This window comes from Manis javanica, chromosome 3 (assembly GCF_040802235.1).
Source record: "Manis javanica isolate MJ-LG chromosome 3, MJ_LKY, whole genome shotgun sequence".
Lineage (NCBI taxonomy): Eukaryota > Metazoa > Chordata > Mammalia > Pholidota > Manidae > Manis > Manis javanica.
This window is the reverse complement of record NC_133158.1, coordinates 32,008,938-32,036,582: the sequence shown is the minus strand read 5'-3', so window position 1 is coordinate 32,036,582 and position 27,645 is coordinate 32,008,938. Positions and strand designations below refer to the sequence as shown.

The 27,645-nt window shown below is 45.5% G+C and overlaps 1 protein-coding gene across 6 annotated transcripts in view; it reads left to right on the top strand.

Annotated features, from left to right (window-relative positions):
* The window catches only part of VGLL4 (vestigial like family member 4), a 138,099-nt gene that overhangs the window by 85,956 nt on the left and 24,498 nt on the right, over nucleotides 1–27,645 (top strand). For 5 of the 6 annotated variants that reach the window (XM_017661646.3, XM_017661653.3, XM_037000412.2 and 2 more), the window contains one exon: nucleotides 12,205–12,394. In XM_017661646.3, coding sequence (XP_017517135.2) covers nucleotides 12,205–12,394 — 190 coding nt within the window. Of the gene's footprint in view, nucleotides 1–12,204; nucleotides 12,395–12,619; nucleotides 13,475–27,645 lie in introns of those variants that run through there. The other variant, XM_037000413.2, reaches the window with a different exon arrangement.

Sequence of the window (27,645 nt, the reverse complement as noted above, 5' to 3'; positions counted from 1 at the left end):
AAAGGAGAAAAAGGTAGAAAAAGTTTCTTTGGATAAATGGACATTAAGGAGACATGATTACATTGAGCAATGTGTAGTTCCTGGTCAGATCCTGGGTTCTCCCTCCCAAAACCCCCCAAAAAGAAACAGTTTAGTTGGGAAATTTGAATATGGATTTGCTATTAGATAATGACAGTGTATCAATCAACTTTGTGGGATGTGATAATGGTATTGTGGTGGTGAAGGATGTCTTTACTCTTAGAAGGTACTTGTTGGGGTATTTTGAGGTGAACTATATTTACAAGTTACTTTAGAAAATTACAAGTAGAGCAAAAAGTATATGTGTATAGATAAAACATTGACAGTAGATCTAAAATAGGTGAATCGAGGTGAAGGCACTGGGGTGTTCATTCAACCTTTTTTTTTTTTTTAATTGAAGGGTAGTTGACACACAGTATTACATTAGTTTCAGGTGTACAACACAGTGATTCAACATTTATATACATGATAATTCTAGCTACCAGCTATCACCATACAAAGTTGTTACAATATTTTGACTATATTCCTTATGCTATACATTACATCCCGGTTACTTATTTATTTTACAATTGGAAGTCTGTACTTTTTTTTTTTGAGAGGGCATCTCTCATATTTATTGATCAAATGGTTGTTAACAACAATAAAATTCTGTATAGGGGAGTCAATGCTCAATGTACAATCATTAATCCACCCCAAGCCTAATTTTCGTCAGTCTCCAATCTTCTGAAGCATAACGAACAAGTTCTTACATGGAGAACAAATTCTTACATAGTGAATAAGTTACATCATTCAACTTTTTGATAGCTTTAAAGACTTTTTGAAATAAAAAGTTGGAAAAAGTAGAATTATTTACTTGGGTTCTTAATTCTTCCAGTGATAGATTTACAAAATCTGGCTTTCAGTGGCTCATTTTCCCAGTCTTCATGGCCATTTAGTGCATGCCTGAGCTCTGAATGCTGCCCTCACTCTTAGTATTGCAGGGTGTTTGAGCTTTGTGTCCTATTATAACCCTTGGAAAGTTCAGTCTGTGGTTTCTGAATGCAGCATGTTCAGCAATGATAAGACAGTGAGCTGATGCACCTCTGTGGGACAGTAGAACAGCTTTCTGGGATATTTGACGTAGGATATGTGTCACATCCCAGCCACCTGCCCACAGCAGCTCTGTTGGGGGCTTGGAGCTGATAATGAGATTTCACATTTGGAATGAGTGGGCCAGTCCATGGCCTTCAGTCCATGCGCCAGTTTAGGTAAGAATCTTAAATTAGTTCTTGGAGCCTTGTCTTATTCCTCAGGGTCGAGAGTAGAATATATTGCAGAGAAAAGGATCACCTATTCGTCTTTTGAGAGACCATAGCAAGCACGATGGTATTGCTCAAAAATCCATAGGCTTTGAGTCAGAGGCAGGCAGTGCTAGCATGTCACTCAGGACTCTGCCATGAGCTCAGCCCAGCTAGATGGTATCAGAAGGGGTGCTTGTGGGGCTGGGGACAACAGGCCGCCTTTGGGTTGGGTTTGGGAAGTGGAGATGGATATGATTCGGTTGAGAGGAGTGCTCAGTTCATTCGGTGGGGGAGAAAGGAGAGTGTGAGCAGGTCACTGATGAGCGTGTGTGCTGAAGGAGAGGGGTGCTTCTAGTTTACTGAGCACCAACAATGTGCTGGGCGCTGTGCCAAGATTTTGTTTAATCCCTGAAATAGTACAGGGCCTGTGTGTGGGTTCACATGGTGGTTTTCACACATGTAGAAACAGTCATAGGAAGGCAGGTAGCTGCCCGAGACCGCCTGGCCTCTGGTGGCGCCCATTTGGAAAGCTCACTCGCCCCTGCTCCCTGGCACCATGTCTCCTGACCTTTTGGATGAGCTGGTGGAAACTGTATACATGTCAGCACCACGAGGGGAGAGGGGCTGTGATGAGCAGTGAGAGTGGTATGTGGGGATGCCTCCTTGGTCCCCTTCATCCTGTCCTCCAAGTGGCATTTGTGTCAATGGATGGGATTCGGCAAATGGTATAATACATGGCCTGTTCAGGCTGGGAACTTGCTGTAAGTTTTCATTGATTCTCACAAAAAATCCCTCAAGGTAGATGAAGAAATAGAGGCACAGAGGGGATAAAGCGATTATGCCAGCACCACACCTTTTCTGTGCTTCTGGAGCCTACCGCACTTCTCTGCCCAGGGCCAGTGTGGTTGGGGAGATGGCTGTGGGTGGACCGTGATGCTCCATTCCAGAGCTTCAGGGTTATGGAAAGTCAGAGGAAGCAAAGCCTAATTTTCCAGCCTCTCCTTCCATTCCCAGAATTGTTGTTTTTTCCCTCCTTTGGTGGTCAACCCTCCCCAGTCATACCCTCTAGAAGTCCCTTCAATTAAAGAAGATTCTGAAAATGCAGATAACCAGCACATCACCTTAGATGTTTAACCCGTTGCACACCAGAGGGCCTAAAGAGAGAGCTTTTTGGATGGTATTAACCACTTACATTTCAAAGTGGTAATACCCTCAAATGCTTCTCCTCCAGTTTACCAGCTCCATGTCCTGGCAACTGGAGTCCCCAGAAGGCAGCCCAGGAGGTGAGAACCAGCCTCCTCCTCACTTCGCCTTGTGCAGAGAGTCCTCCCAAAGACTTCTCAGCTCTACCACAGAGGAAACTGACCCCTAGCAGAGTGGCTGATGCCAGCTCCATCTGCAGGTGCTGTACGTTCATAATTGTCTCCCTTGTCACTAACAGTGACATGTTATTAAAGTAGATGTGCAAGTAAACGTGCTGAAGAATTCCTGCCAGCCTTTAAGGGCCTTTCTCGTTAAGGAGGGTTCTGCGCACGTGGCATAAAGGTTCTTGAATTGCCTGTCTCCTGGGGGTTTCAGGTTGTGTGTTGGTGCTGGGGCCTCCCAGGCGGGTTGACATGTGAGCACATGTGGCGTGTTGTACCGATCAATGTCTTAAGGTCCAGGCAGGCCCAGGCCAGTGCAGTGAGACCAGGGCTTGTCCTCTGAGACTCGGCTTCCCTGATTTACTCTGAGCCCTCCTGCGGCTCCAGAGCCACAGTCTAGGATCGGGGACCAAGAATAGAAATCAGTGTGGGTATTCGGTCTGGCTCAGGACCCCGAGGGGGGTGGATGGGTGTTTGATCTTTTCGAATCACAGTTATGATTTATGAAGCCAACCTCCAGCCCAACACAGATCTGCTGATATTCAGCCTAATTATTATGCCCGTTAGGTACCAATTTTTCTGGAAGCTGAGATGATGTGTGCATTAAGGCGTTGATGTGAGTGCTCCCCTTCGTCACCACCTCACCCGGGGTCTGGGGTCACAGACCTGTGAGGATGCGGAGCACTTACAAAGTGGGTTCAACAGGTGGATGAGATCGCAGGGACAGTTTCTTCTGACCGCGAGCACAACAGAATCATTTTAAGTGGTGTAAAACTTGCTAATTAAATGAATAGAATGTATGGATCTGAATATAATAATTTTTGACTTTAAATTCTTTGAGTTAGTGCTTTTTCATACTCAGATTGACCTTTCTATTCAATATATTCAAGGCATTTTATTGTCTATTCAGAATGGAGATTGAGGCAGTAGAAATTTTGCCATTCCTTTTTTTTTTTTTTTAACCATTTCCCTCTGTTCCTATAGAATTACAGGCATTTAAAGTCATTTGGGGCTGTAGGCGTCCTCCACCGGCCCTACCCAGTGGTATCAACCCTGTAAGGGAGTGGGTTCCACCCAGGCCTGCTGAGCTGCTGTCTTGGTGAGCCCCTGGTCTCTGGGGCTGTCTGTCCCCTGTGCTCTTCAGGGAGAGCCCTGCCTCTCCAGGCGTTGGTTCAGGCTGAGGCATAACATGGGTCTCCACACTGTTCCTGGAACCCAGCCAGGAAGTCTGCTCTCTCTCAGGACCATCCTGCTGGTCTCCTTCTCCCGCCCATGGGGGGTCCGTGGGCATTCATGCTGCATTGCCTCTGTCTTGACCACTGTGCTAGGATAGTCGGGATCCTATCTCTGGTTCCAGAGAGCTTGGTCCTTTGCGTCAGGCCTGGATTCAGTCCTGCCACTGCCTCCGCCCACCCTTCGTCTTTCCTCCTGTTAGTCAGCTTGGCTCCATAAAAGCACCACAGCCCGGGCAGCTGAGCAGCACGCATTATCACTTCACAGCCCCCGGAGGCTGGATGTCCCAAGATCGGGGTGCCGGCAGGGCTGCTTCCTTGGGGGCCTCTCGCCTGAGCTTGCAGATACTGTGTTCATGTCCACATGGTCTTCCCTGTGCGTGTCTGTGTCCTGATCCCCTCTTCCTATAAGGACCCCAGCCTATTGGATTAGGGACCCCAACGATCTCTTCTTACCTTAATCACCTCTTGAGAGACCCTGTCTCCAAATAGAGATATATTCCCAGGTACTGGGGTTAGGACTACAACACAGAAGTTCTGGGGGTGCACAGCTTCACCCTGTCCCTTCCTCCCTCCTCCACTTCCCTCTCTCTCCTCCTCCGACTGTCTTCCCACCTCTTAACCTGTAAGGCATCCTGCACAGTTAGGATGGAAACCAGGGACTCCAGGTGCCGGGACTCTCCTTGCAGCTCTTCAATCAGCTGCGTGACCTTTAACAGTTCACTTAATGCTTGAAACGCTGATTTCCTTAGCTGCCGGTTGGGAATGGTTCTTCCCCTCTTGGACAGGACTATACTAAGGGAAAACCAGAGTAATAGGTATTTTTAAATGCTTTAAAAGTAAAATATCCTGATGTAAGATGCAGGAAGGCTGAGAGAAAGAGTAGCATTTGCTGGGCGTATTTGGATTGCTTGAAATGCTAATTGAAATGGTGTGTGTTTGAACTCCACAAGTGTGAGTGTGTTTTTGTTACCCTTAATTGTATTGATAGCAGTCAGCCATACAGCCTTGTTTGTTTTTTCTCAACATTCTCATTGTTACTCTAAAGAAAAGACTACAGAGGTGCTCAAACATGCTCAGTGGGGTCTGGACCCAGCACAGCCTCCACCACCTAGTTAGTGACTGGGCAGGAGTGACCTTTAGCTGAGCTTTGACTCCCAGATGTAAGATTGGGCTCTGCAAGTTTTGATCTATAAGTCTGGGGCTGCCTGAGAGTGACAGTGGGTAATGGCAGCTGGTGTTGCACCCCAAGGAGTGGCGGGAAAGGGGGCTCAGTCCCCAGGAGGTGGAATCGCGGGCAGTCCTTGCACCTCAGGTAGACACTGTCACATCTTTTCTCTCTGCTGGCTCGTCCAGGTTTCATCAGGTTGCCTAACAGCCTCCTTTACAGAAAGCAAGAAGATTAACCAGACTGCAGATGGCCATGCACCGAACAGTTTGCAAGAGGCTGATTTCAGTGTTGTCTTCTCAGCTGCTGGTCTTGAGACAAACAAGTATTATTTGGAACAGCATGCATAAGCCCCGGGCTTCCAGGGCTTTGGCCCCCACAGTCCTGAGCTGTGGAAGGTGAGGTGGGCCTGAGCTGCTCCGGCACTCGATGCCGTTTATCAGGGTGCCGTCTAGCCAGGAAGGTGATGTCAGTGTGGTTGCTGTGGGCAGACGGGAGACCCTTGCATGTAGTCAAGGCCTGAGTAGGGGTATCAAGCTGTGGTTTGACCTCTTTGATTTAGGTTCTGACATGATAAAGGGTGGGGAGGGGAGTAGAACATAAAGTCTGGGATACAGGCAAGATTTAAGTCCTAGCAGAAACTGTTGGGCAAAACATAGAGATTGCTGTGAAAAACCTGCTCTGAGAAGTTATAGCAAGATCCTTTTTAGTGTCCCTTTCCCTTCTCCATAAACTCAAGGACATTATTTCAGCCTTGTGCTGTTTGATCTCCTTAAGGCAACAATAAATGCCATTGTTGTGATCAGTTTCTCCCGAGTCATCTCAGTCTTACCTGCAGTCACAAATCCCTCTGTGGCGGCTGGCCTACGGGTTGGTGAAGAGCCAGGCACCAGGCCGGAAAGTTGAGAGACCCCAGTCCTAATACTGCCTCTGCTTTGTCCTGGAATCCGTCCACCACTGCGGCCAAGCACGTTGCCTCATCTCCATGATGAGGGCCTTGGCCTTGATCATTCAGTCGTATAAAAGCTGAATCTGTGTTTTGTGGACCAGATTATATTTACGTCTGGTTTCAGTTCACCGACCATGACTTTCTTGGTAGTATTTTAATAAATGAACTGGAACATAGAGTTAAAAGTGTGCTTGATTTTTTATGAAATCTCCTTCTATTATGAGGTAAACTAGTTAAGAATGCTTAGTTGAATTAGTTTTCTCCTAGCATGTAAAGTGTGTTCTCTAAAAAATTGTCTTTTCATTGTTGAGTTGTAAGAATTATTTAATTATGTTCCTAAGTAAATCTTTTAAAATTCCTTATTCTCTCATATTACTCAATCAACAGTTAAAGTATGACTTGACTTTGGAAGATGTGTATTACATGGAATGTAGACTTTTAGAGCTGAATTTAGGCCATCAAGATGATCTAACTGAACCGCTTAATTCTGTAAGCAAACAAACTGAGGCTAACAAATCAGTGCCAGTGGGAAGGCCCCTCCAGGTAGGTTCCATGCTGCCTCAAGGACAAGGCTGAAACCATTTCCTTGAGTCCATGGAGAAGGGGAAGTCTATGTCTAAGGTGAGCTGTTGTCTCATGTGCCACTGAGGAAGAAATACCTCTACCTATTAAAATATGCCAGTTGATTGTAAGACCATCTTCAGTCTCAGATATTTTAAAATGTAGGGAATAAAAACACGGTAATAACAGGATTCTGAAACAAGAATCTCATCTTTGTGCTTTGTCTCCCCTTTATCCATTCAGACTTTGAAAGCCAAATTTTCTTCTAGAGTTCACCAAAATGAGTATATAACATGACATAAAGTTAAGTGATTTCTCTCTGTGAAACTTTTTTTTTCATCGAAATTAGTATCTACTGATTTCGTGTGAAATCTTGAGCCAAAACCTTTGCTCATCTTCAATCGAGAGAAACATATAAGGAATATTTTTGGTCCCTATATTAGAGCTGCCACCGTGACTAAAACTGCAGTTAAGTAATTTTTGTATCTATGAGGCATTTTTCTTCAATAACACATACCTAGATAAAAAGGCCAAATAGATCTTAAGAATTGAACTTCTTTAATAACTGTAAATTTTTAAAAATGTTAAATTCACAGTTGTAGTAGCTAAGCCAACTTGAGAAACTTAAAATACTAGGTTACTCAGCTCAAACCTCCCTTTTCCTGTTTATTCTTGAAAAGGAAGATAATCTTTTCTTCTTTTTCAGTTACCAAATGTTGTGAAATTTAGAATACACAATTTACAAGAAAAAAAAGTTTCTTACATCCCCAAGATAGTTCCGTTGGGTGTATATTTTTTCCTTCCCTGCTGTGGTCAGGATCTGTATAAGTTTCATCATTTGTTTTTCTGGCAGAACTGCACACAGGCTTTGGCCCGTAATAGTGCCCAAACCCACAGTCTGATTAAAAGCTGAGCTGGAGCTCAATAGATAATTCTGATGAGTCCAAGTGCACGCATAACCTTGTGCGATTCTCTGCTTTGGTATTTTTTTAACTCAATAAATATTTAAAAAATCCCCTGACTTTTAACTCTGCAGAGAAATATAGCTATAATAGCAAAACATTTATTTTTATTACAGGGAAAATTAATGGGTGCTTGTTCTTATTTAACAGTTAAGTGTGAAAAGCCTGAGAGAGAAAGGATCTAATAATCTTAGGGTCTCCTGTCATGTACTTACAAATATATTTTTATTTGGAGGATGGGAGGAAACAGCTTTGAGATGTAATTCACATACCGTACAGCTAGCCCAGGTGAAGTGTACAGGATGGGGGTTTTAGTCTGTTCACAGAGTTGTTCACATCATCAGTTATAGAATGTTTTTGTTACCCCTCCGAGAAACTCTGCACTCAGTTGCAGTTACTTCCCACGCCCTGCACTCCTGGCCCCGAGCAGTCACTGATGTACTTTTTCTCTCCTTGGCTTTGCCTGACCTGGACATTTCATATTAATGGTATTAGACAGTAAGTGGCCTTTTGGGTCTGGCTCCTTTCCCCTCATCTTCTGTTTTCTAGGAGGCTCATCCGTGTTGTAGTACGAATTAGTATTTCATTGCTTTTTATGCCCGGATAATAACCCATTGTGTGGATAGACCACATTTTTTTTGTATCCCTTCATTAGCTGATGGATATTAGGTTTTTGGCTATATGAATAATGCTGCTATGAACATTCATGAATATTTGTTTTCATTTCTCTTAGATGTATACCAAGGAGTGAAAATGTTGGGTCAGCTGGTCACCCTGTGTATAACCATTTGAGGAATTGCCCAAAATTGTCTTCCATGGCAGCCATGCCATTTCACATTCACAGCAGCAACACACAAGGGTACCAACCTCTCCATGTCCTTGTCAACACTTACTGTTATCTGTCTTTGATTACAACCCTCGTAGTGGGTGGGAAGTAGTGACTCATCATGGTTTTGATGTGTGTTTCCCTGATGGCTAATGGTGTTAAACATCTTTCTGTGTGCTTTTTGCCTATTTGTGTATCTTTTTCTGAGAACTGTCTATTAAAATTCTTCCCTCTTTTTAAATTGGGTCATCTTTTCATTGTTGAGTTGTAAGAATTATTTAATTATATTCCTAAGTAAATCTTTTAAAATTCCTTATTCTCTCATATCTTGATCTTTAACATATGAAACTGTATAACCAGGGCATCCCATTTCCCTGCCTCATTTATTTATTCAGACAGTGTTTACTCTCCATCTACTGTGTGGAGGATATTGTGCTCTGTGCTCTCAAGTATATAAAACAAATGAAGCATCCTTGGCCTCAAGGAGCACAAAAGCAGAGTAGGAAGGGAAGTTCTGTAGTGATAAATCTCTGTGGAAGAAGAAGTTCAGAAGAAGAGATGACTTTCAGATTGAGGAAGCATGCAAGACAACCTAAGGGAGGAGGCATGTAAGAGGCCTTTGCACAATGTGTAGGATTTAAATACAAGAAGATTGGGGGAAGACGCTGAGCAGAGATCTTGAGATTAGACAGCGAGGTCTCTGTGGAATGGTTATGAGTCTAGTTTAATTCGTAGACATGAAGTTTTCAGAGCTTAAAAAGAGAAAAACCAGGAACAGAGATGAGAAAGGTAGTTGGGACCACATGTTGGTTTTGAATTCAGAGCAGTCCAGGGAGTATTTTTTCAGGGACTAGATGTTTGAGGTTAGGATGAGTTGATGGGCTCAGAACAGTGTCTTGGGAGGCTGAGGGTACAGAACCATGTCGTATGATGGGCTGAGGGGGTGACTGGGCAACACCAATGTGTTTCTGTCTCAAAGACTGACTTGTGCTGAGAAGACAAGAAGGCCTGTAGCCAAACTCCTGTGAAAATTGTTCCATCTCATGGTTTCCAAATTTATTTGACCATGAGTTCACTTTTTTTTTTTCCAACATATTAACATCTGAGGTGTACATAGTTTGAGTTTTGCTGCATTGGTTCAGTATTACATAAGCAAATAATTTCTTTAGTAAAGGTTGGCTGGTTGGTTGGTTACTGGTGGATTTGATGGGTTATAGGGTTGTGGATCGCAGAGTCGGATCACTAGTCTTAGGGGCCAGCGGAATGTCATATGTCAGCTGGCCTGTCACCTTGCTGTGCAGAGGCCCTTGAGGGGAAGTGCGCGCCACGGTTCACCTGGGCCCTGAACAGAGGGGGAGTGCCCTGCGAGCGTCTTGTTTCCCAGACTGAACGTTCTCAGCTTCACTGAAATAATTTTAACCTTCCTCTGCCATATATGCAATAATGATAGAAAATCCCGGTTTGCAGTACAGGCTGTTGAGTTGGGGTCCTCAAAGGTGGAGACCCAGAAACGAACGAAGGCATGTGACTGCCCAGACCTGTTTCTGTCTGTCTAGCTGTGGATTCTTTACTTCTTGTTCCTTTTAGTTTTTTCCGCTGAGTTCCTTTGCTCTAAGCCATGTGTAGGGCTTGCACAATGCTTAGCAGGTGTGACTCGGGTTAACTGTTAACTGCAGGACCCTGAGTAGTTCACTCCTTGGTGGGGCACAGTTTTCTCACCTGTCGAACGAGGGCATCCGTGTGTGCACAGCCCCTTCCAGGGCCACCAGCAGGCAGTCCTCATTATCCCTGGGGCAGTGGGTCAAGTTACCCCGCAGTCCCCGTGGGAGAACGTGTTGTTCCTTTACTCCCCTCCAAGTTAGAAATCTCCAGTGTTTCCCTAGGATTCCTGTGGGTTTTTTCTCTCACTTTCTGACACCAGCGATTCAGTCTGAAAGATAAGCAGTGCATCAATTTGATGGACTTAAACTGCAAACAAACCCATGAACTTATACTAAGGTGGAATTTAGAGAGGGAATGTTCTTTCCCCAAGAGTTCTGCTTTCCGCCTAACAGCCTGTGCTGGTGGTATAGTGGGTGACGACTCCTTTTTTTGGAGTGATTTGAATTTGTTGCTGTGGTGGTGGGTTTCCAGGGCACCTGCTGTTGCTGCACTTCTGGCATCTGGTGAAATGGCTCCCGAAGCCCCAGGGTCCACAGAGCCTGAGCGCTGTCATCCCTGCTCACCCTGCTGAGGATATGGGGAAAGGGGCAGAGGGCCTGGAGGCTCTATGCCATGCTGGTGGGGTTTGATCTGCAATGGCTGAGTTCCTGGGGTGTCCCCCGGGCTCCTCCGAAAATTAGCTGGGCTTCTGACACTTCGCATGGGAAACTCCCACTCTCCTATCTATAGAGGAGGTGAGTGCAAGAAAGGCAGATGTATTTGAAAATAATACTTTCTCATTTATCAAGGTCTGAATATTAGCATTGCTTTTTTGTTTTTTTCAAACCAAAAATGACTAACTAGGAAGTAGAGGGCAAGCAGAATCGTACTGGATTTCTGAGTATAGCAGGCCAGCATAGGGCCTGTTTCTTAGGTATTTCATTTAAAATGGAAAGTTCCAGTTTGCTTTGGGGCCAGAATCCCTAAAAGAAATCCTGAATGGAGGTGTATTGTGGGTCACTGTATATTTGCTAGTTTATATCTTGCTGACTAAGTTGGCAAATTTTTTTATTTTTTCTGGTGAACATTCAGAAGGCTTTCCCCCCCTTCCTTTCCCTAACAAAATCGTATTTGTTGTGTGTATGAAGCAACGACTGTTAAAATTGTCCACACATCTGTGATGATACGAAAATTAGTGATGGCAAACAGCAATTTCTTTTTTTAGGTACCACAAGGCCTCAGATGAAGTTGACTTTACCCAAATATTACTCTCAAATTGTGACCAAGTGGAAACAAAATTGGTCAGGCCTTAGAGACTAATATGAACAGCCCAACAAAAGGGTTGTTATTTGTGAGAAATTTAGGTCCCTCCCCATATGACTTAGGAAGCTTGACGTTTTCTTTTAAAGCATTTATTACTCTTGTTTATTTAGAAGGTGTGTAAGCTTTATTGTAATAAAGGGTTAAGATTGTTTTAATTCATAATGTACAAAGTCACCACCTAGCACAAAGCTTTTTTAAAATAGGAATAAAACCTTATTTTAACTTTCTGGGCAAGTATGTGAATTATTAACGCATAAATTTTCTTCATTCTTTAAAAAAAATATGAAAAACATAATTAAAATGTAACAAGCAAGAAAAGTGACCTTCTAGTAGTGTTCTAATGATCTCGGCATTAGGCCATTCTCCTACAGGTATGGAGTTGAATGCACACAAATCAAAAGACCTTTTATGTTTTAGATTAACTTTTGAGATGATTTATAGTCAGTACTTTTTTCCTTGTCTGTTACTTTATTGCAACTTTTCATTTTAATCTCCAAGGAGTTACTGAAGAAATGGTAATTATGTGACATGATGGAGGTCTTAGCTAAGGCTCTGGTGGTAATTGTTTTGTAACATAGAAGTGTATGAAATCAACACGTTGTACACCTTAAACTTATACTGTGTTAAATGTCAGTTATATCTCAATAAAGCTAGTGGGGAGAGAACGAGTTATTGTACTAGAAAGCCACATTTATGTAAAATGTCTCATGCTTGGCAGCTAACCTGATGCTTGGACTGGGTCTGAGAATGGCAGGCAGCCCATCACACTGCCCAAACTTTCCACTGGGAGTAGCTTCGCAAGGGGCTGGGTGGGGGCGGCTGGGGGACCGAGGCAGGGGCGTTCTCCTGCTTGGTGACTACATCATCTCTCTTTGTGTAGGTGAAGCTGCTCTCAGGGGGGAGCCCAGGATGCAGACCCTCCCGGTGGCGTCTGCCCTCACCAGTCACCGCACAGGCCCCCCGCCCATCAGTCCCAGCAAGAGGAAGTTCAGTGTGGAGCACGGGGACGCCGACCTGGCCTGTGATAATGACCATGCCTCCAAGATGAGTCGTATCTTCAGCCCCCATCCGTAAGTGCCCTCTTTCTGATGGGTGGGCTTCTGATTTTGGTTTGTGTGTGCTCCACGCCAGGGCCATGTCTGTCTTGCAACCCATGCTGTGAAGTGAAGGATGAATACGGTGCGTACCTGCCAGGAGGGGATATTAAACCGATGTTGGTAACTCATGAAGAGATGGCATCTTATTTCCTTCCAGCTAACCTGTTTGACTGCCAGTTAATTAATACCCTGTGTTAATTTTCCCTTAGAGTTTCTTGGGGTGTTGTTTGAAATCTTTGCCTTTTCTTGCCTTGTACCCTGATGGCTATTAGGAGAGTCGATCTTTGAGGAATGTCTTTGTGCTGGGGAAATGGAAGGAAAATTAGCACCTGCTTGAACTTCTGTAAAATGTTTTGCTTAGGAGACTAGAATTGTACACATTAAGGGATACACTAGCTCCCCTATATCTGCCGATAGGGTATGTTCCAAGACCCCCTAGTGGATGCCTGAAACCATGGATAGTACCAGACCCATATATCCTGTTTTTTCCTATACGTACCCTCCTATGCTAATGTTTAATTTATAAATTAGGCACAGTGAGAGAGTAACAACAATAGCTAATAGTAAAGCAGAATGATTATCACAGTATATAATAGCTAATAATAGAATGATTATCACAATATAGTAGTAGTAGAAGTCATGTGAATATAGTTTCTCTCTCAGAATTTCTTACTGTCCTGTGCTCCCCCTTCTTGGATGTGAGGTGATGAAATGCCTACATGATGAGATGCATTGAGGTGAAGGATGTAGGCATTGGACACAGCATCAGGCTGCTGTTGACCTTCTGAGCACATCTCAGAAGAGAAGCAGGGTTGTCTGCTTCTGGACAGCAGTTGACCGTGGGTAACTAAAACCACAGGAAGTGAAACCGAGGATAAGCAGGAGCCACTGTATCTCACTTTGTGTGTTCACAGTATAAACCCGAGACCTTGTCAAAGTGGGAAAGATGGCGTTTTGTGCACGTAGTGGTGTGCTCATCACATCTGACAGGACCAGCCTTGGGTCGGGAGAGCTGGGTGCTGGTCCTCCGTCTGCCAACGCTCTACAGTCATGGTAGGAATTGATACAACTCTCCAGGCTTCAGCTGCCTTACTTGTGAAATGAAGGAAGGGGTTGAAACAAAAGTTCTCTGCATCTTTGCAACATTACCACGTTTATATTTGGAAAACAGCTTGCTTCTGTGCAGTGTATTCCGGCTTGCCCTTTGCACTCTCTTCTAACACAGGCGCGCCTTGCAAAGGGAGTGGAATGTTTCCACATGTTTTCAGGAATTGGAGACACTCATCCGGCTGCCCAGGGTGTCCGTGCTGGCTGTCGTGTAGCCAGTCGGTGTTATCAGAAGGGATGAGGTAGCCCCGATTATCAGAATATGTAGCTTTGCACATTCAGGTAAAAAGTTCTATTCCTTTTGCCCCTCCTCATGCATGAATTAATGTTTTGTAATTACGCAAGATGCTTGGCTTCCCCAGTTCCAATTTCCAAGGGTGCTGCCGTCTCTGGCAGGAATGTGAAGCTCAGAGCATTCCTGCGTCCTCACTGGAGGAGGAGGCCCTGCTCAGTTAAAGGGGCCAAAACCGCCAGCAGCCTCTGCTGCCTCAGCGCCGGCAGGCCTCAGATTCCACACATTCCAGCCCGCTTGGGCTGTTGGGCTCAGTCATAAGACACACTGACAGAGGTATTTATACTCAAATAAATCACTGTAGTGTTAGTCAGAGGCTGAGCCTGCAGTCTGGAGCCCTGGAATTTGCTACAATCAGGGATCCAGCAACAAGGCGCTGCAAAACAATGAGCTCTTGTAAACAGGGAGAGGCTCATAACTCAGATCCTTGGCGCTCAGCTACTTGGAGTTCATTCTTTTGTTACTAGGAGTTTTTTCTTCTGTCCCATCCCCTTTCTCTAAACACAAATAAGAGACACTTGGTCTTTTTTTGGAAGGGGAGGTGACCCTGAGAGAGTATGTTTTGTGACCACACATGTCTTCATTTACATCCCAGTTCTGCAACTTGGCAGCTTGGACAGTCACTTAATTTATCTGGGCCCAGTATCCTCCACATGGCAACAGCAGTCCACGTACAGAGCTGTTGTGAGCAGTGTTAAAACACGAAGGGGTTTGGTACAGTACGGCATGCAGGTGACAGTAGCTATTGCTTCTATTATTAATACATCCTATTCACATATTGGTATTGATGACAGAGAATAAGAACACTGGTTGGGTGCATCTAATACTTGAGAGTGTGTGTACCTCATAGTCAGATGTCTGGATTCAAATCCCAGCTGCTTTATCTTTCAGTGGGAGTAAGTGTAGTTCCTTCTTCACAGGATGACTGTAGGTGCTTAGTACACTGCCTGGTAGGTAGGAAGCGCTCCTCTGCAGTCATTATTAATAACACTGTTGGAACGCTAAAGTGTTTAGAAAATTATTTTGTAACTTCCTGGGTGGTTACAAATCCAACCTTAAAGTACACGTCTGTGATGACACTGTAAATAATTTAAAGTGTAAATAATAGAAATACAATTACGAGATTTCTTGGGTAACTCACAATTGACATCATCATGCAGGGTTTTAGGAAAACAGAAACAGCAGCACCCCCATGGGCCAGAAAGAAAAGGTAGTGCATTCTGGTGTCACTGTTCACTGTGTGGGTGATAGTTACTCATTCCAGGAACATCGCCAGTGTTTCCACTTGGTTTTCTACGAGCCAAATGACAGAGTCTGCAGGCAAATCGCAGAGATGTTGCAACTCTTACTTCTCCAGGTTGCAGGGTACTTAGTACTGTTGTTTGATTTGATATTTACTCTTTGAGTTGTAACGTGTTCCCTCCTTTTTATTTAATGTGTCTAAGAATTTTTCTGTAATGAATTACAGATTCACATTTATCTGGAAAAGAATGGTCTAATATATTTGTCTCTTTAAGGAGATTACAAAATAATTTTTGCTCTTTATCGTCTTAGAACATGGTAACTTCATGTAATGAAAATGTGTTTTATCAGGAAAGAAATCACAGTAATTCTGGGGAAGGAGTGTTGTTGAAAAACAGTCTTGACAGCTGGTTAAGAGGGACTCAAAGATGCATGCTCTGGCTGTGTTTCATTAGTAACCATCATATTGATATATTTTCCAGTAGAGAGATGGGGAGATTGAGTGGCTCTGAGCCAGAGTAGGAAGCTACATAGTATGACTTAATTTCATCTGATTTGATTCAGGGAGGAGGAGAAAAGAGAAGAGAGGTTTCCTTAGTGATTTCTTCAGAACCTGAAAGGATTCCTTTCATGGGAATGTCAGTAAGGAATTTTCTCTGTGACCCTGGTGCTCAAGTGTGATCTGGTGGGGAAGCCTCTCCCTTCCCCTCCCTCCATGGATCTATGGTCCATGTGAACCTACCGGCTTCTGTTTTATTCTGTTTCATTCAGGAAGTTGTAGCTGTGTCCCTGATTGGGCGAACAGGAGCCCTTCCGCTGGCTCCTGTGTTCTTGCTACACACCCCCTGCCTCTCTCTTTCTCTCTTTTACCCTTTCTTTTCTTTTTCTTTCTTTCCTTACCTTTCTTCCCCATCCCTCCCTTCCTAATTTCTTTCTCTTTCTCTCTCTCTCTCACTCTTTCTTTCTTTAGGACTTTCTCATTTTCTGGCAGACAAGATGCTCACCCTGTAATTTGCCTGACACAGCCACGAACTTGGCCACTTCTCCCGGGACCCTGGTTCCCTTCAATGGGGAATAGCGTTTTAAGCTGGCATACAGTGCTAGGTGTGACCGTGATGTACTTGCCTTTAGGCTTGAGTCGTTTAATGTGGTGGACACGAGCTGCATGTGGCAATTCAAACTTAACATCACATAAAATAAAAAAAATCGGTTCCTTAGTGCACCAGTCACATTTCAAGCTGAGTAGCCGCATGTGGCTGGTGGCTACCACGCACAGAAATAGGCCATTTCTACCATTGCAGGAAGTTCTGCTGAATGGCACTGTCTAGACCCTTAGCCAGGAGATGATGAGCTCGTATGGATGCTCCAGTGCGAACCCAGCTCCAGACTTCTGCCTTGCCCTCCCCGTTCCGTGTCTGTGTCTCCCTGGCTCCCCAGCATAGCCCAGTCACTTGCTGTCCTGTCCTACGGCACACGTGAGATAGCTCCAGAATTGCTGTGTCTGTGCCACTTTGAAAAACAAATGCACTGAAAAGAGTTCAGCATCTGTGGGCAGCTCTTCTTTCTCCTTTGCTGAGGATATAACAGTACCACCCTCAGAAGTTACTTCTGAACATAATGAGACAGGTTGTTGTGTCAATTGAAATACAGAGTTGGGTTCATTCATTTCTGTGTCTGCATTCAGTTGTAGATTTTTTTCCAACCTTCTTGTTTCCCTTTTTGAATATGTGGAACATCAACATGCTTCTAAAAGTCAAGACTGTATTAAGAAGTACTTGGAAAAGTGTTTCTCCCTTGCCTCTCTCTCCATTTGCTCCCTCCCACTGAAGGCAGTTACCTTCTTGTTTCTTTTTGTTAAAGTAAGCAGCTGCAGGAACGTCTGCTCGTTTCCCCTTCTTACACATAAAGTAGCATACCTGTTTGACCTCTGGTGTTCCACGCAGCAATATATTGTGGAAATCTTTGCATACCCCATCCTCATCCTTGTTTACAGATGCGTAGCACTCCATAGCTGCATGTGCCACAGTACCTCCAGCCAGTCCCCTTTGCTTGACGTTTAGGTAATTTGCAGTATTTTACAGTACTAATGCTGCAGTGGGTAATTTGTGGAGGGAGCATGTTGCTGATGTGTTTATGTCTGCATAAGCCTTGGAGGGGGCGGGCTTTTCATCACGGAGAATGCTGATAGGCCAGGATTTCTAGCTTCCAGAAAATCACCAGGGCCTTTGTATCAGGGCTTGTTAATAGCAAAATCTGTACTGTCTTGAGTAAAACCTCTCTAAGGCAAACAGTCAGAGCAGTTTAACAGCCTGCTAAATTCATATTGGTTCTGAGATTGACTTGAGGCTTCTTGGCTGATAGAAGCTGGTGAGGGTTCCATGTTAGATGACTTTGGGAAATGAAGCAGGTTCTGCCTGTGTGTGTGTGTCTGTGAAGGTTAGTAGAAATATACCATTGAACTGTTCACTCAGTCACCTGTGAGAGGAAGGAAACATTTAATGAGTGCTTGCTATATCCTGGTCTTGTGCTGAACACTTTAAATACATTAGCTCATTTAACCTTCACAGTAAATGTGACTGTTTAAGATAAGGGTGGGTGGTGGGTGATAAAAGCTCAGTTATTTACAGAAGCAGAAATTGAGGCTCTGAGAGGAAGGATCATGTGTCCAAAATGGTAGAACTGGGATTAATCCAGCCTGTGTGACACCCACACCAGTGATCATTTGACTGTGGCACAGCTGTGTCCCACCGGAGGTGGGGTCACAGGCACCTGCACAACAGATGTGAGATATTTAGGATGGCACTTGACTACGGTGTGTCCAGCACATGGTAGGTGCTCAGTGATCTCTGTTGAATTGATTAGACCGACTGTCAAGAGGCTGTGCTCTCTGAGCTCGGAGGAGGTCCCCTCTCTTGATTAGTGGTATGCATTTGCAAAGTAGTTGCTCCTGGCCTGAGAACAGGGCACAAGTGTAAACTCACAGGGGACGGGAGCTGTGGTCATGGACTCTGTGCTCTGACCAGCTGGGTTTGCCGCAGACCCAGTTAGCATCCATGCTGGATGCCTGAGCGCCCACGGAGGAGGCCCGGCCCCTGCTCATGGTGGCGCTCCCATGCGGTGCGAGCTGTCCCCTTGCTTCTGTAGCTGTTCCTTTGAGGTCTGTCCTCAAGCCCAGTGTAGCTAATTCTGCTTTATCCCTGAGCACCTCATCCATCCCAGGTCTTTGTTTTCTTTTCTCCTCCTCTTTCTCTCCTTCCTTCCTTTTTTCTCCTCTGCTTTCTTCTCCTCCCGACCCCTATTCTTTTTCTTCCTGGCCCTTGTCGCTTCATTCTTCCCTCCATAGAGTGCACAGAGTGAGAGGGAATATAGATGAATTCAAACCAATAGTTCTTCTGGCTCAGCAAAAGAGGAAACCTTTGAACTCAAGTGCTGGGCATGTAATAGAAATGGAGGGAAAAAACCAACTTACTGATTACTGCCTAAAATAGGTTCTGGGGTTTTCCTCCGGGTTTCGTTTGCAGTGGAATTGATTGTATGAATGGTGCCTCTGATGTTCTAGAGTATCTGTAGTGTGCCGTGTCTGCGCGTTAAATCCTCAGCAACATGATCACATTCTCTCTTGAGAATACTTCTTGTATCTCTTTAGTTCCTCTAGTTTGGATTTAGAGAGCAGGCTTTACCAAAGACTATCCACATGCCATGAAAGTGAAGGAAGCAATTCCTCATTTCAGATTAAAACTAGGCCCAGAGGAAATTGAAAAGTTGGGGTCATTTTATTACCTTGACCCCACTGGCAGTGGGGACTCGGTAAGGTGAACAGTAACACAATTTATGGAGGAAGCATGTTGCTGATGTGTTTATGTCTGCATAAGCCTTGGAGTGGGTGGGCTTTTCATCACTGAGAATGCTGATAGGCCAGGATTTCTAGCTTCCAGAAAATCACCAGGGCCTTTATATCAGGGCTTGTTAACAGCAACATCTGTCAAGTGCTGTAATACCCAGCACTGAGCCGAGTGCCTCGTGGACGTGGTCACATCCCACCTTACAACCCTGTGCTGTGGATACCAGGATTATCCTCATTTACACATGGTAAAACAGAGGCTCAGAGAGGTTCTGTAACTTGTTCAGGGCCACGTAGCTGGCTAGTAGGTAAGGGAGCCAGGAATCAAAACCCAGGCCCTCTGTTCCCAGAGCCAGCGCTCTCAGCAGCCATGTTACCCTTAGATTAGTAGTGTCCATATACCCAGCTGCTCCCCATCATTTGATTTAGGACCATAACACTTTACAGTCTGGGGCAACCTGCTCTATAAGCTCTCTCAGATGTAATTGGTGGGTACTTTGGAGAGGAGCGGTGGAGACTGGTCTCATTTTGGCATGCGGTAACGAGGACGGTGGTCTAGCAGGGGTGAAAGGCACCCTGCGCTCGAGTGCTGGCTCCCCTCAGAGGTGGTGAAAGGAAGGGCACCATCCACCGTCCCTGGGGAGGCTTGGAGGCATCTCTGTACAGGTGAGCACCCTGTGAGAACAGGCCAGGGTTGTTTTCCTTGTGCTCTGGAAAATGCTATTTAAATTGTTCTAATTCTTGTTTTAATTCCCTAACCCAATTTTCAGTTAGTGGTAGAAACCAATAGTAACCTTCATCTAAAAGATTCACATTGGAGTGTTTTAAAATTTGCTTGAAGTATATGAAGACACATCTTCATATACTTTGTCTCCAGATTTCATAAATCAAAGACTTGAGATAGAATTCCTCAAACTGTGTGCTTTCCCTCTTTCTCTCCCACGTCCTTCTTGGTGTCTCCCAAACATGAAAAGTTTTAGCCCAAAATTCTTTCTGTTCTTCCATGCTTGCACACAGTCTGATAAGTACTCCCAAAGGTGTTCAGGCGGATTTTAGAGGATATTTAATAGTCTTAATTTTAGTTATCCTAAGTAAATAAATCAGAAACTGAGATACTGTTTAGATGAGGGTTTCTTAAACCCCTCCTCACCCCCATGTACAGCAACTATGTGTGTTTACTTTAAAAAGTAAATTGGGCGGGAGCCTGGGTCTTTAATAGATGTTTTGTGTTGGGGAAGTGTAGTGTCAGCTGTTTCCTGCGGGACTGCTGTGCCCTCCGCCTCAGTGGGAGCTGAGGGTCAGCCCCAACGGCTGGGAGGGAAGCTGGTTTCCCAGGGCCGCGCCCTGTATGACATTCAGGGCACATCTGTGTATTACACACTAGTGTTTTGCTAATGAAGTGTGGTACCTTTAAATAAAGGTCACAGGCCTGACCTGTGTTGTGTGGGTTTCTTGTTTGTCAGGCTAGAGGCATTTTCTCATTTTCACAGTTCAGCCGAAAACAAAGACCTCCTTATCCAAGCAGGGAGCTGTGCGCTCGAGAGCTGACATCAGCCTTTTCCCAGCAGGCATCATTTCTGCCTTAAGAGTCTTTGCAGAGAGCTGGGAAGGCGGATTACCCTCCCGCTACTGGCATTTTTCTGGCCAAACAACACACAGAATGAAGAAATGCCAGCAGTGCCAAGAGCCAGAGAGGCAGAAGCGAAGGGGCTGTCACCGCCTGCCTGGCCTGGGGTGCTCAGGGGCCTCAGCAGTGCGTGCCCCTCTCACAGTGCTGGGGTGGGGCGGGCCTTGGGAAGGGGGACTTCTTTGCTAGAGCGGATCAGGGAACAGTAGGGATATACCAGAGAAACTCTCATTAGCATTCATAAAGTCACTTTTTCAGAGGGCATGGTAAAATTTTTTAAAAAGGAGTGTTTTTAGATTTACGGGTTAAGTGGAAGGCATTTGTTCAAAAGTTGAGGAAACAAAACCCCCCAGGATTTGGCTGTTCCACCCACTGCCCCCCGATTCTCTGAGCACTGTAGCTCTTGGAGCATTTTCCCGAAGATGCTTCTGCTCTGTGAACACAAAGGGCAGCTATTTTTAGACCCAGTTAGAAGATTAATTTTGATGTTGCTTTATGACCAATAAGAGACCTCTTCTTACTGCAGTACAAAGCCAGTCTGTCCTGGAAATATATGGAGAAATATGTTAAGTGCTGCCCTTCAGCAGATCTGAGGACCAGTGGGGGGAGTGCCAAGGAATTGGGCCTGTGGGTGGGTGTTGTTCTTTTAATTTCTTCTAGGATCCTGCCTGTAAATCCATCCCTTACTGGTGCTATAGCAGCTGGAACATGGCAAGGTAGTTTACAAGCCCCGTGTTCTGTGTCTGGTGGTGGTTTTATTTACAAAACACCAGTATTTGGTCTCCATCTCTTTTGCTGAATCTTTGGGTAAAGTCCCCATCTGTCTGTCTCTCTTCGTTTTGAAATTTCTTCAGTTTGTCTCCAAAGCATAATTAGAGAAGTAATGTTGCAGTCATGTTCTGGGTCTGGTAGTAGCTAGAGACCTTGCCAAACATGGGATCTGAATCCTGGATCCAAGCGCTCACAGCCCCACAAGAGACACGCTGTGCTGCACAAGGGGGGGAGCACATTTTGCTACCTTGCATTCCTCTGACTTACCCTGTCTCTTGCCTGCTCTTCCTCGGAGAGGCCTAAGGAATATGACTCATGGGTCCTCACAGAGATCAGTGGTTGGGGTCAAGTGGGAGAAGCAAACAGACTCTTCCTAGGTCAGGCTGCTTTGGAAGCCATCTGAGAACTGAGACCTCTCGGCTTCCCTAAATTTATGCCTGTTGTTGAAGCCATCAAGGGATGGTTATGGAGTTTTCTAGGAGTAAGTTCCTCAGCCACACGTGACCACTGAAGTGATGCTCTCGGGGATTCAAGGCACCTCCCACCCACATGGTCTCGGAACACGGGCCTTGAGATGCTCTAGGGAAAAAGCGTTCCCTGGCCACAGCCTGGGAAGCACCTTATCTTGATCTCCCGAGTCTGTGGTTCAGGCTTTGAGAATTCCAATGTACAGAAACATTGTTTAGCCCAGCGTTTATCAACTGTAACTGGCAAGGAAATCCTTCATCCCTTCTTCATGAGACCTGTTAGGAATGTTCCAGGGAGCGTACTTGCCTAACAAAATGAGCTTTTTATTTGGTTTCAAAACTCTGTTACAAAGCTTTCAGACTTGAGGTCTGGGGCTGTGCAGCTTAGCTGTCGTAATGTGTAATTCCTTCATCTGGGACTGCTGGGTGCCACTTTTCATGCTTGGGCCTTTCAGGCAAGTTCCTTGAGGTCAGAGAAATGGCAGGTGCCTGAGGCCCTTGTCCTCCCTTGACCTCATGTCCTTCATCTTGCGCCCCTACCCCACTCCTTCCCTCTTCGCTGTTTCTGGAGAGCAGATCATCTCCATTGCCCAGGCCAGGGCTGTGGGACCCCTAACAACGGTTTTCAGAATGCTCCCTCCGTCACTCACCAGTGACCTAGTGGCCAGGTGCAGGGGCCCTGCCGCCCCTGCCTTATTCGACCTCCACTGTCCTGCGTCTTCTCCTTTGGTTTCTGTGGCCCCATTCTCGCTTCCCTTGGTTTCCTTCCTCCTCCTTCCATGCCCACTCCACTCAGAAACCTTCAGAGACATGACACTACACTGTCCTGCGTGGTCTCTGTCCTCGCCCTTCTAATGAAGCCACATGCCATCTCATGGCTTGACTTACATACCAAGCGGATGTTTCCCAAGTTCTTATGTCTAGTGGAGACCTACCCTGCACTCTGCAGAGCTGTCTGCCTTCCAGACGTCCTGATGGTGTTAGTGGTGCCTTTCTTCTTCCAGCTCTCCCTAGACTGGCCCCCAGCTTCATGACGGGACACCGTCTCCGCACGCGCCCTGGAAGTTGCCTCCTCCCTTCCTGTGTCTCAGCTCCCGCATTTCGCCCATTGCCACACCCTGTGAAATCAGTCCGCCGAATGTTTCCCACGAAGGCACCGGCCTGGCCTGTAGTTCGGCCCCCATTTCTATGGCAGTGGCCTCCTTACTGGTTTTGGCACTTTAGAAGGTTTCTGAAGTCTTTCTCTGCTTGAAATTCTTCCATGACTTCTAGTCAGCTCCCGAACACAGAGTGGGCCTGTGTGTAGGAGCTTCTGCCGCGTGCGCTCTACCTTGCTGGAGCGAGCCTGTGGGCCCTCGCGCCCTTTCAGGTACATTGTCTGGCAACCTTCTCTTGGCACATGGCGAGTCCCTCTGCTTCAAGATGAACACTTCTTTGTGTAAAATCATGGCGCTCTGCTGGCCCTGGTGTCCGTCTGTCTGTCCCACTAACCGCTGGTGCAGTCCCGGCACCTGCTGGGTGCTAAGTGAATGTTCGAATGTGGGACAAGTCCCTGTGGGAGTGCTGCGGGAGCACTCCTCCCTGTAACCAGGGGGAGATTTTAAGAATTGCTTTCAAATATGTAATAAACCCTGTGTGGTACCACTTACTGTACTCTTCATTTTTAACTTGTGGCCTTGATGTTTAGTTCGGGAATGTGCTGGAACAGAGGGAGCACACACCCCCAACCCCCACCCCACTCCATGCCTTCCTTTCCCTGCCCCTAGCTGCGTGAAAAAAGAAAAATGCAAATTGCTGGTACTGGGCAGGTGCTTGGTTTACAGTCAGAATCACTAGCCCTGCTTGTGATGAGTATTTTAGGTCCAATGATCTTAACCCCAGTGTTGATTCTGCAATTAGCCTTCAGAGTTTGTATGGATGAATGTTTTCCAGTCCTCTCTTTATAATTCTTTTGCATCTGAATGTATGAAGTATATGGAAGTGAGAAATTCTGTTCAATTGGGTGCACCTCCCAAGTTGGAGGGATGGCCACACATTTTTCTGGGTGGAAGTCAACCCAAACAGTAGATCTGTTCATACTAGAAAAGCAAACAAATCCCCTGCCAAGTGTTTACTATTTCTGGTGTTTTGCAAATCCATCTAAAACATTCTTAAAACCAAAGTGTTGTTCAGCTCTTTTCCAGCAGACCCTCCGTGTTTGTGTGGGGTGACTCTGGGCTTGTGGAACTGACAACCCTCATGTCCGGTGTGCTGGTTTTGAAGGACACTGCATCGTTTTGTGTTAGCTTTAGGGTGAGTTGCATCAAGTGATGACAGACACCCCAGTTCTACAGGAGCTAACTAGGTGACAGGGGCACACCTTGGAATAGAAATTGTGGAATGGGGCTGATGGTCACGTAGCTCCACATTCAGCAGGATTTCCTGAGAGCCTGTTTGGGGATATGGCAAAGTTTATTGGTGGGTGATGGCTCTCTGGCTCCTTCTGATGACACGATGAGATCGCTGTTCTTTAGGGTGACCTTCAAGGGTTCTGGTGACCTGTCCCAGACTCCCTTTCCCAGTATTATTCTCAGTAGATGGCTTCCTTGACTATCAATCATCAAACGACCCCTTCTCCATCGTTAAATTTAAAAAGTATTTATTTAAAATCTTGCTGTCACATGCCCTTCAGCAAGTTACACAGAATATAAGAAGCACGCGCACAATTCAGGGCAGGCAGTTTGGACTGTGCAGCCTGCTCAGTGGCTTTCATTTCCAGGCTAATATTTGAAATGAACATTTTCATTGCTGTGGTGTCTCTGTGTGGAGGGCCTGCCCTCTCCGTCGCACGGGGCCAGCTCTTTGGGAAGACCCACCCAAGCGCTCCAGTGCTGGCCCCGCGTGGCCTGTACTGTAAGTTTGGTCATTCTAAACATACCGCCGACCACAGTGATAATCTGACCCGCCAACCTTCTCTCCCTCCACCCCCACCCCCACCCCCACCCCCACCCCCGAACTTTTTATTTTGGAACAAGTTCAGATCCATAGAAACATGGAACAGATTAGCCCAACGATCACCCATAGATCATTCACTAGATTCGCCAGTTGTTAATATTTTGCCACGTTCACTTTCTTTTCTGTGTGATAGTCAGTGATATGATCTAATGTACTATATATATTCACATTCAGTAATGCCCTTTACAGATGTTGGCTTTTTAATTCAGGATTCAGTTAGGAATCACACCCTGTTTAGTTGTGCTGCCTGACAGTGATCTGCAGCCTGGTTTGTCTCCCTTGCAGGGTGGGTAGTGGTGGGGGTTTGGTGGGTGAGGGAAGGGGGGACCCCGACAGGGACCGGCTTGGAGGCTCAGCTCTCTTCAAGTACCAGCGGGACCCAAGGCGGAGGCCCTCCACACCGGGAGGTGACTTTGCAGATGATACAGGAATTATCCAGGGTGTGTGCGTGGTTCAGAAACAGGACAAGGGAAAGGAGAGAAGTTGTATGCTGAAGGAGAGGGGGCAAGAGACCTGGAGCGCAAGATGGAGCAAATCAAAATATTCATGCCTGTTCTAAGGTCACTTACATCGCCTGCTCATAAAATTTTACTGCTGCCCCAAAGTCTCATTTCTATTTCTAGCCAACAATCCCAACAGTTTTACTTAAAACAACAACAACAACGAAACAAAACTAGTTCCTTCACATACTCGTGTCAGAGGTAGAATGGCCCTCTGTTCATTTTCTCCCTAAACCTGCAAAACCCAAGTCGGTTGCTTTCCTGTAAGATTCCCCCATTTTTCACTTAGAAATAATTCACTTGAAGCTCAGGTGAAGTCTCTTGACTGTGAAAAACAGTGGCACACATGAGCAGGGGTGTCTTCCAATTTTCAGCTGCACATGATGTCTTAATAACAACGATCTCAGAATTTTTAAGACTCGGTGTTAATAAGCCCTTAATGGCACCGTGATTGGAGACTGGTCTGTATGTGGGTCCTGGAAAGGTGCCTGTGGTGTTTTCTCTGGAGACTGAGTGGTAAGGCCTGCAGCAGACAATCTGGGTCTCCCAGGCACCCTGCTGGGGCTGGGGCGGGTGGCTGTGCTCTGGGAGCTGAGGTGCACAGCTCTCCTTTCCCAACTTTTGCTGAAGTCCAGGGCTGCTTCATATTCTCCTTTGTAAGGAATGGTTCTTCAATTCTTTTTTCATTTCCGAGAAGTGTAGCACAGGAACCTTCCAGTAAATTCCCCACTTTTCTGTTTTATGTTGCTTGTAACCAAAAGAACTTGTTAACAAATACAGGTATTTGGGTTGTTTACAATGTTTTGCTATCATTTGCAAAACTTCTGGGACTATCTGTACATCCATCCTTGTTCATAAGCTCGCATTTCCCATTTTTCTAGAAGTGGAATTCCTGGGTCAGAGGGCACTAGTTTCTGCTTTGGCTGGAGCATTGGTCCAGGTTAGTTTGGCACCTGTCTCCCTGTGTCATCACAGAGGTGATTGTTACTGTGTATTTAAATGTTGCAGGTTTCAGAGGGAAATCATTGTAGTCATTTTGTCTTTTTTCCCCTGCTGCTAGGGAAGAATGATCTTTTCACATGCTTATTGGCCATTTGGGTTTCTTTTGTGACTGTTTATATATACTTGTCTCTTTTTTACATTAGGGTATTCATCTTTCTATAGATACATTACAGCTCTTCATGTTAAGGATCATCCATCAGATGTATGAGAAAAATAACAATTTTCCTAATTTGTTACTTCTCAACTTCATGGTGTTTTTGAAATACAGATTTTTGAAAATCTTTGTTTAGAGGAAGAGGCTTCTGAAATCGTTCAGAAGGGACTGAAAGGTTCAGTACCTAGTGACACGTTCAGGTTGTGTTGACAGCACTGCATACATGGCAGCTGTGGAATGAACAGAGTATTGTTTGTTTGACTTCATTAGTTCATTTATCCAACCTTCCTGAGCACCGGCCTTGGAGGTGGTATTGGGGGTTGGTGGGCTTGCGGGAGGGAGGCAGTCCTGGGCGGGGGAAGGCACTTTCCTGTGGCTAAGGAGGTTTCGGGGGTGGCGATGCGCAGGGCAGAGCCATATGGACAGAAGAACCGGAGGAGCTCAGCAGTGTTTCCTGACCTGTCTGCGTTTCCTCCCCTTCCCAGCAAGGCCATTTTCCCCTCCTGCACTGAGCACGGTGAGTGCTCAGAAAGCTTTCAGTATTTGTTTTAAAAGCGCCTCCTGTTGGTCACCTTAAGTAAGCTCTGAAATCAGAAGTTTTATTTAACCATTTTACCAGATGTTTCCTGTGGTTTGACAGATGTATCATTTACTTGAAAGTTAGACTCCTGAGATTTTGATTGTTATGGACACTGTTGCTATAGACAGTGATTCCGTCAGGGCAGTATTTATATGGAGGAAAACCTTCACATCATTTGGGGTTTGAAGATGTGTTTTTCCCCCGGAACAGAAATCTTGTCTTTATAATCCGCTTTTAACTTCTCTGTTACTATTCTAATCTCTGGTTTATAAAAGACTGACTGGTTGATCAGAGTTTATTCTGATGAGCACCGCAGGAAGGTGTCTCAGTGGCTATTCTTAGTGGGTATTGCGCCCTGAAAGCAGCTGGACTCAGGTACATGTAGATTTTGTCTGCAAAACTCGCTTGGGTCAAAAAGCACTCAGGTAGTGGCTCAGGAGAAAATTTAAATCTGAATTTTGATGGAGGAGAATCTGATGGATGTTTTACTGCTGTGGGATCTTTGGCGTGGCAACGTGGTGAAGAAGGGTGCAGATGGGGCAGTTGTTTGCACCTGGATAAAGCCCTGCAAGACAAACCTAGGCTCGCCGGGGTACCTTGGCCTGCCCAGTGCATACAGTCAGCATTTCTGGGCAGCCCGAGTCCTA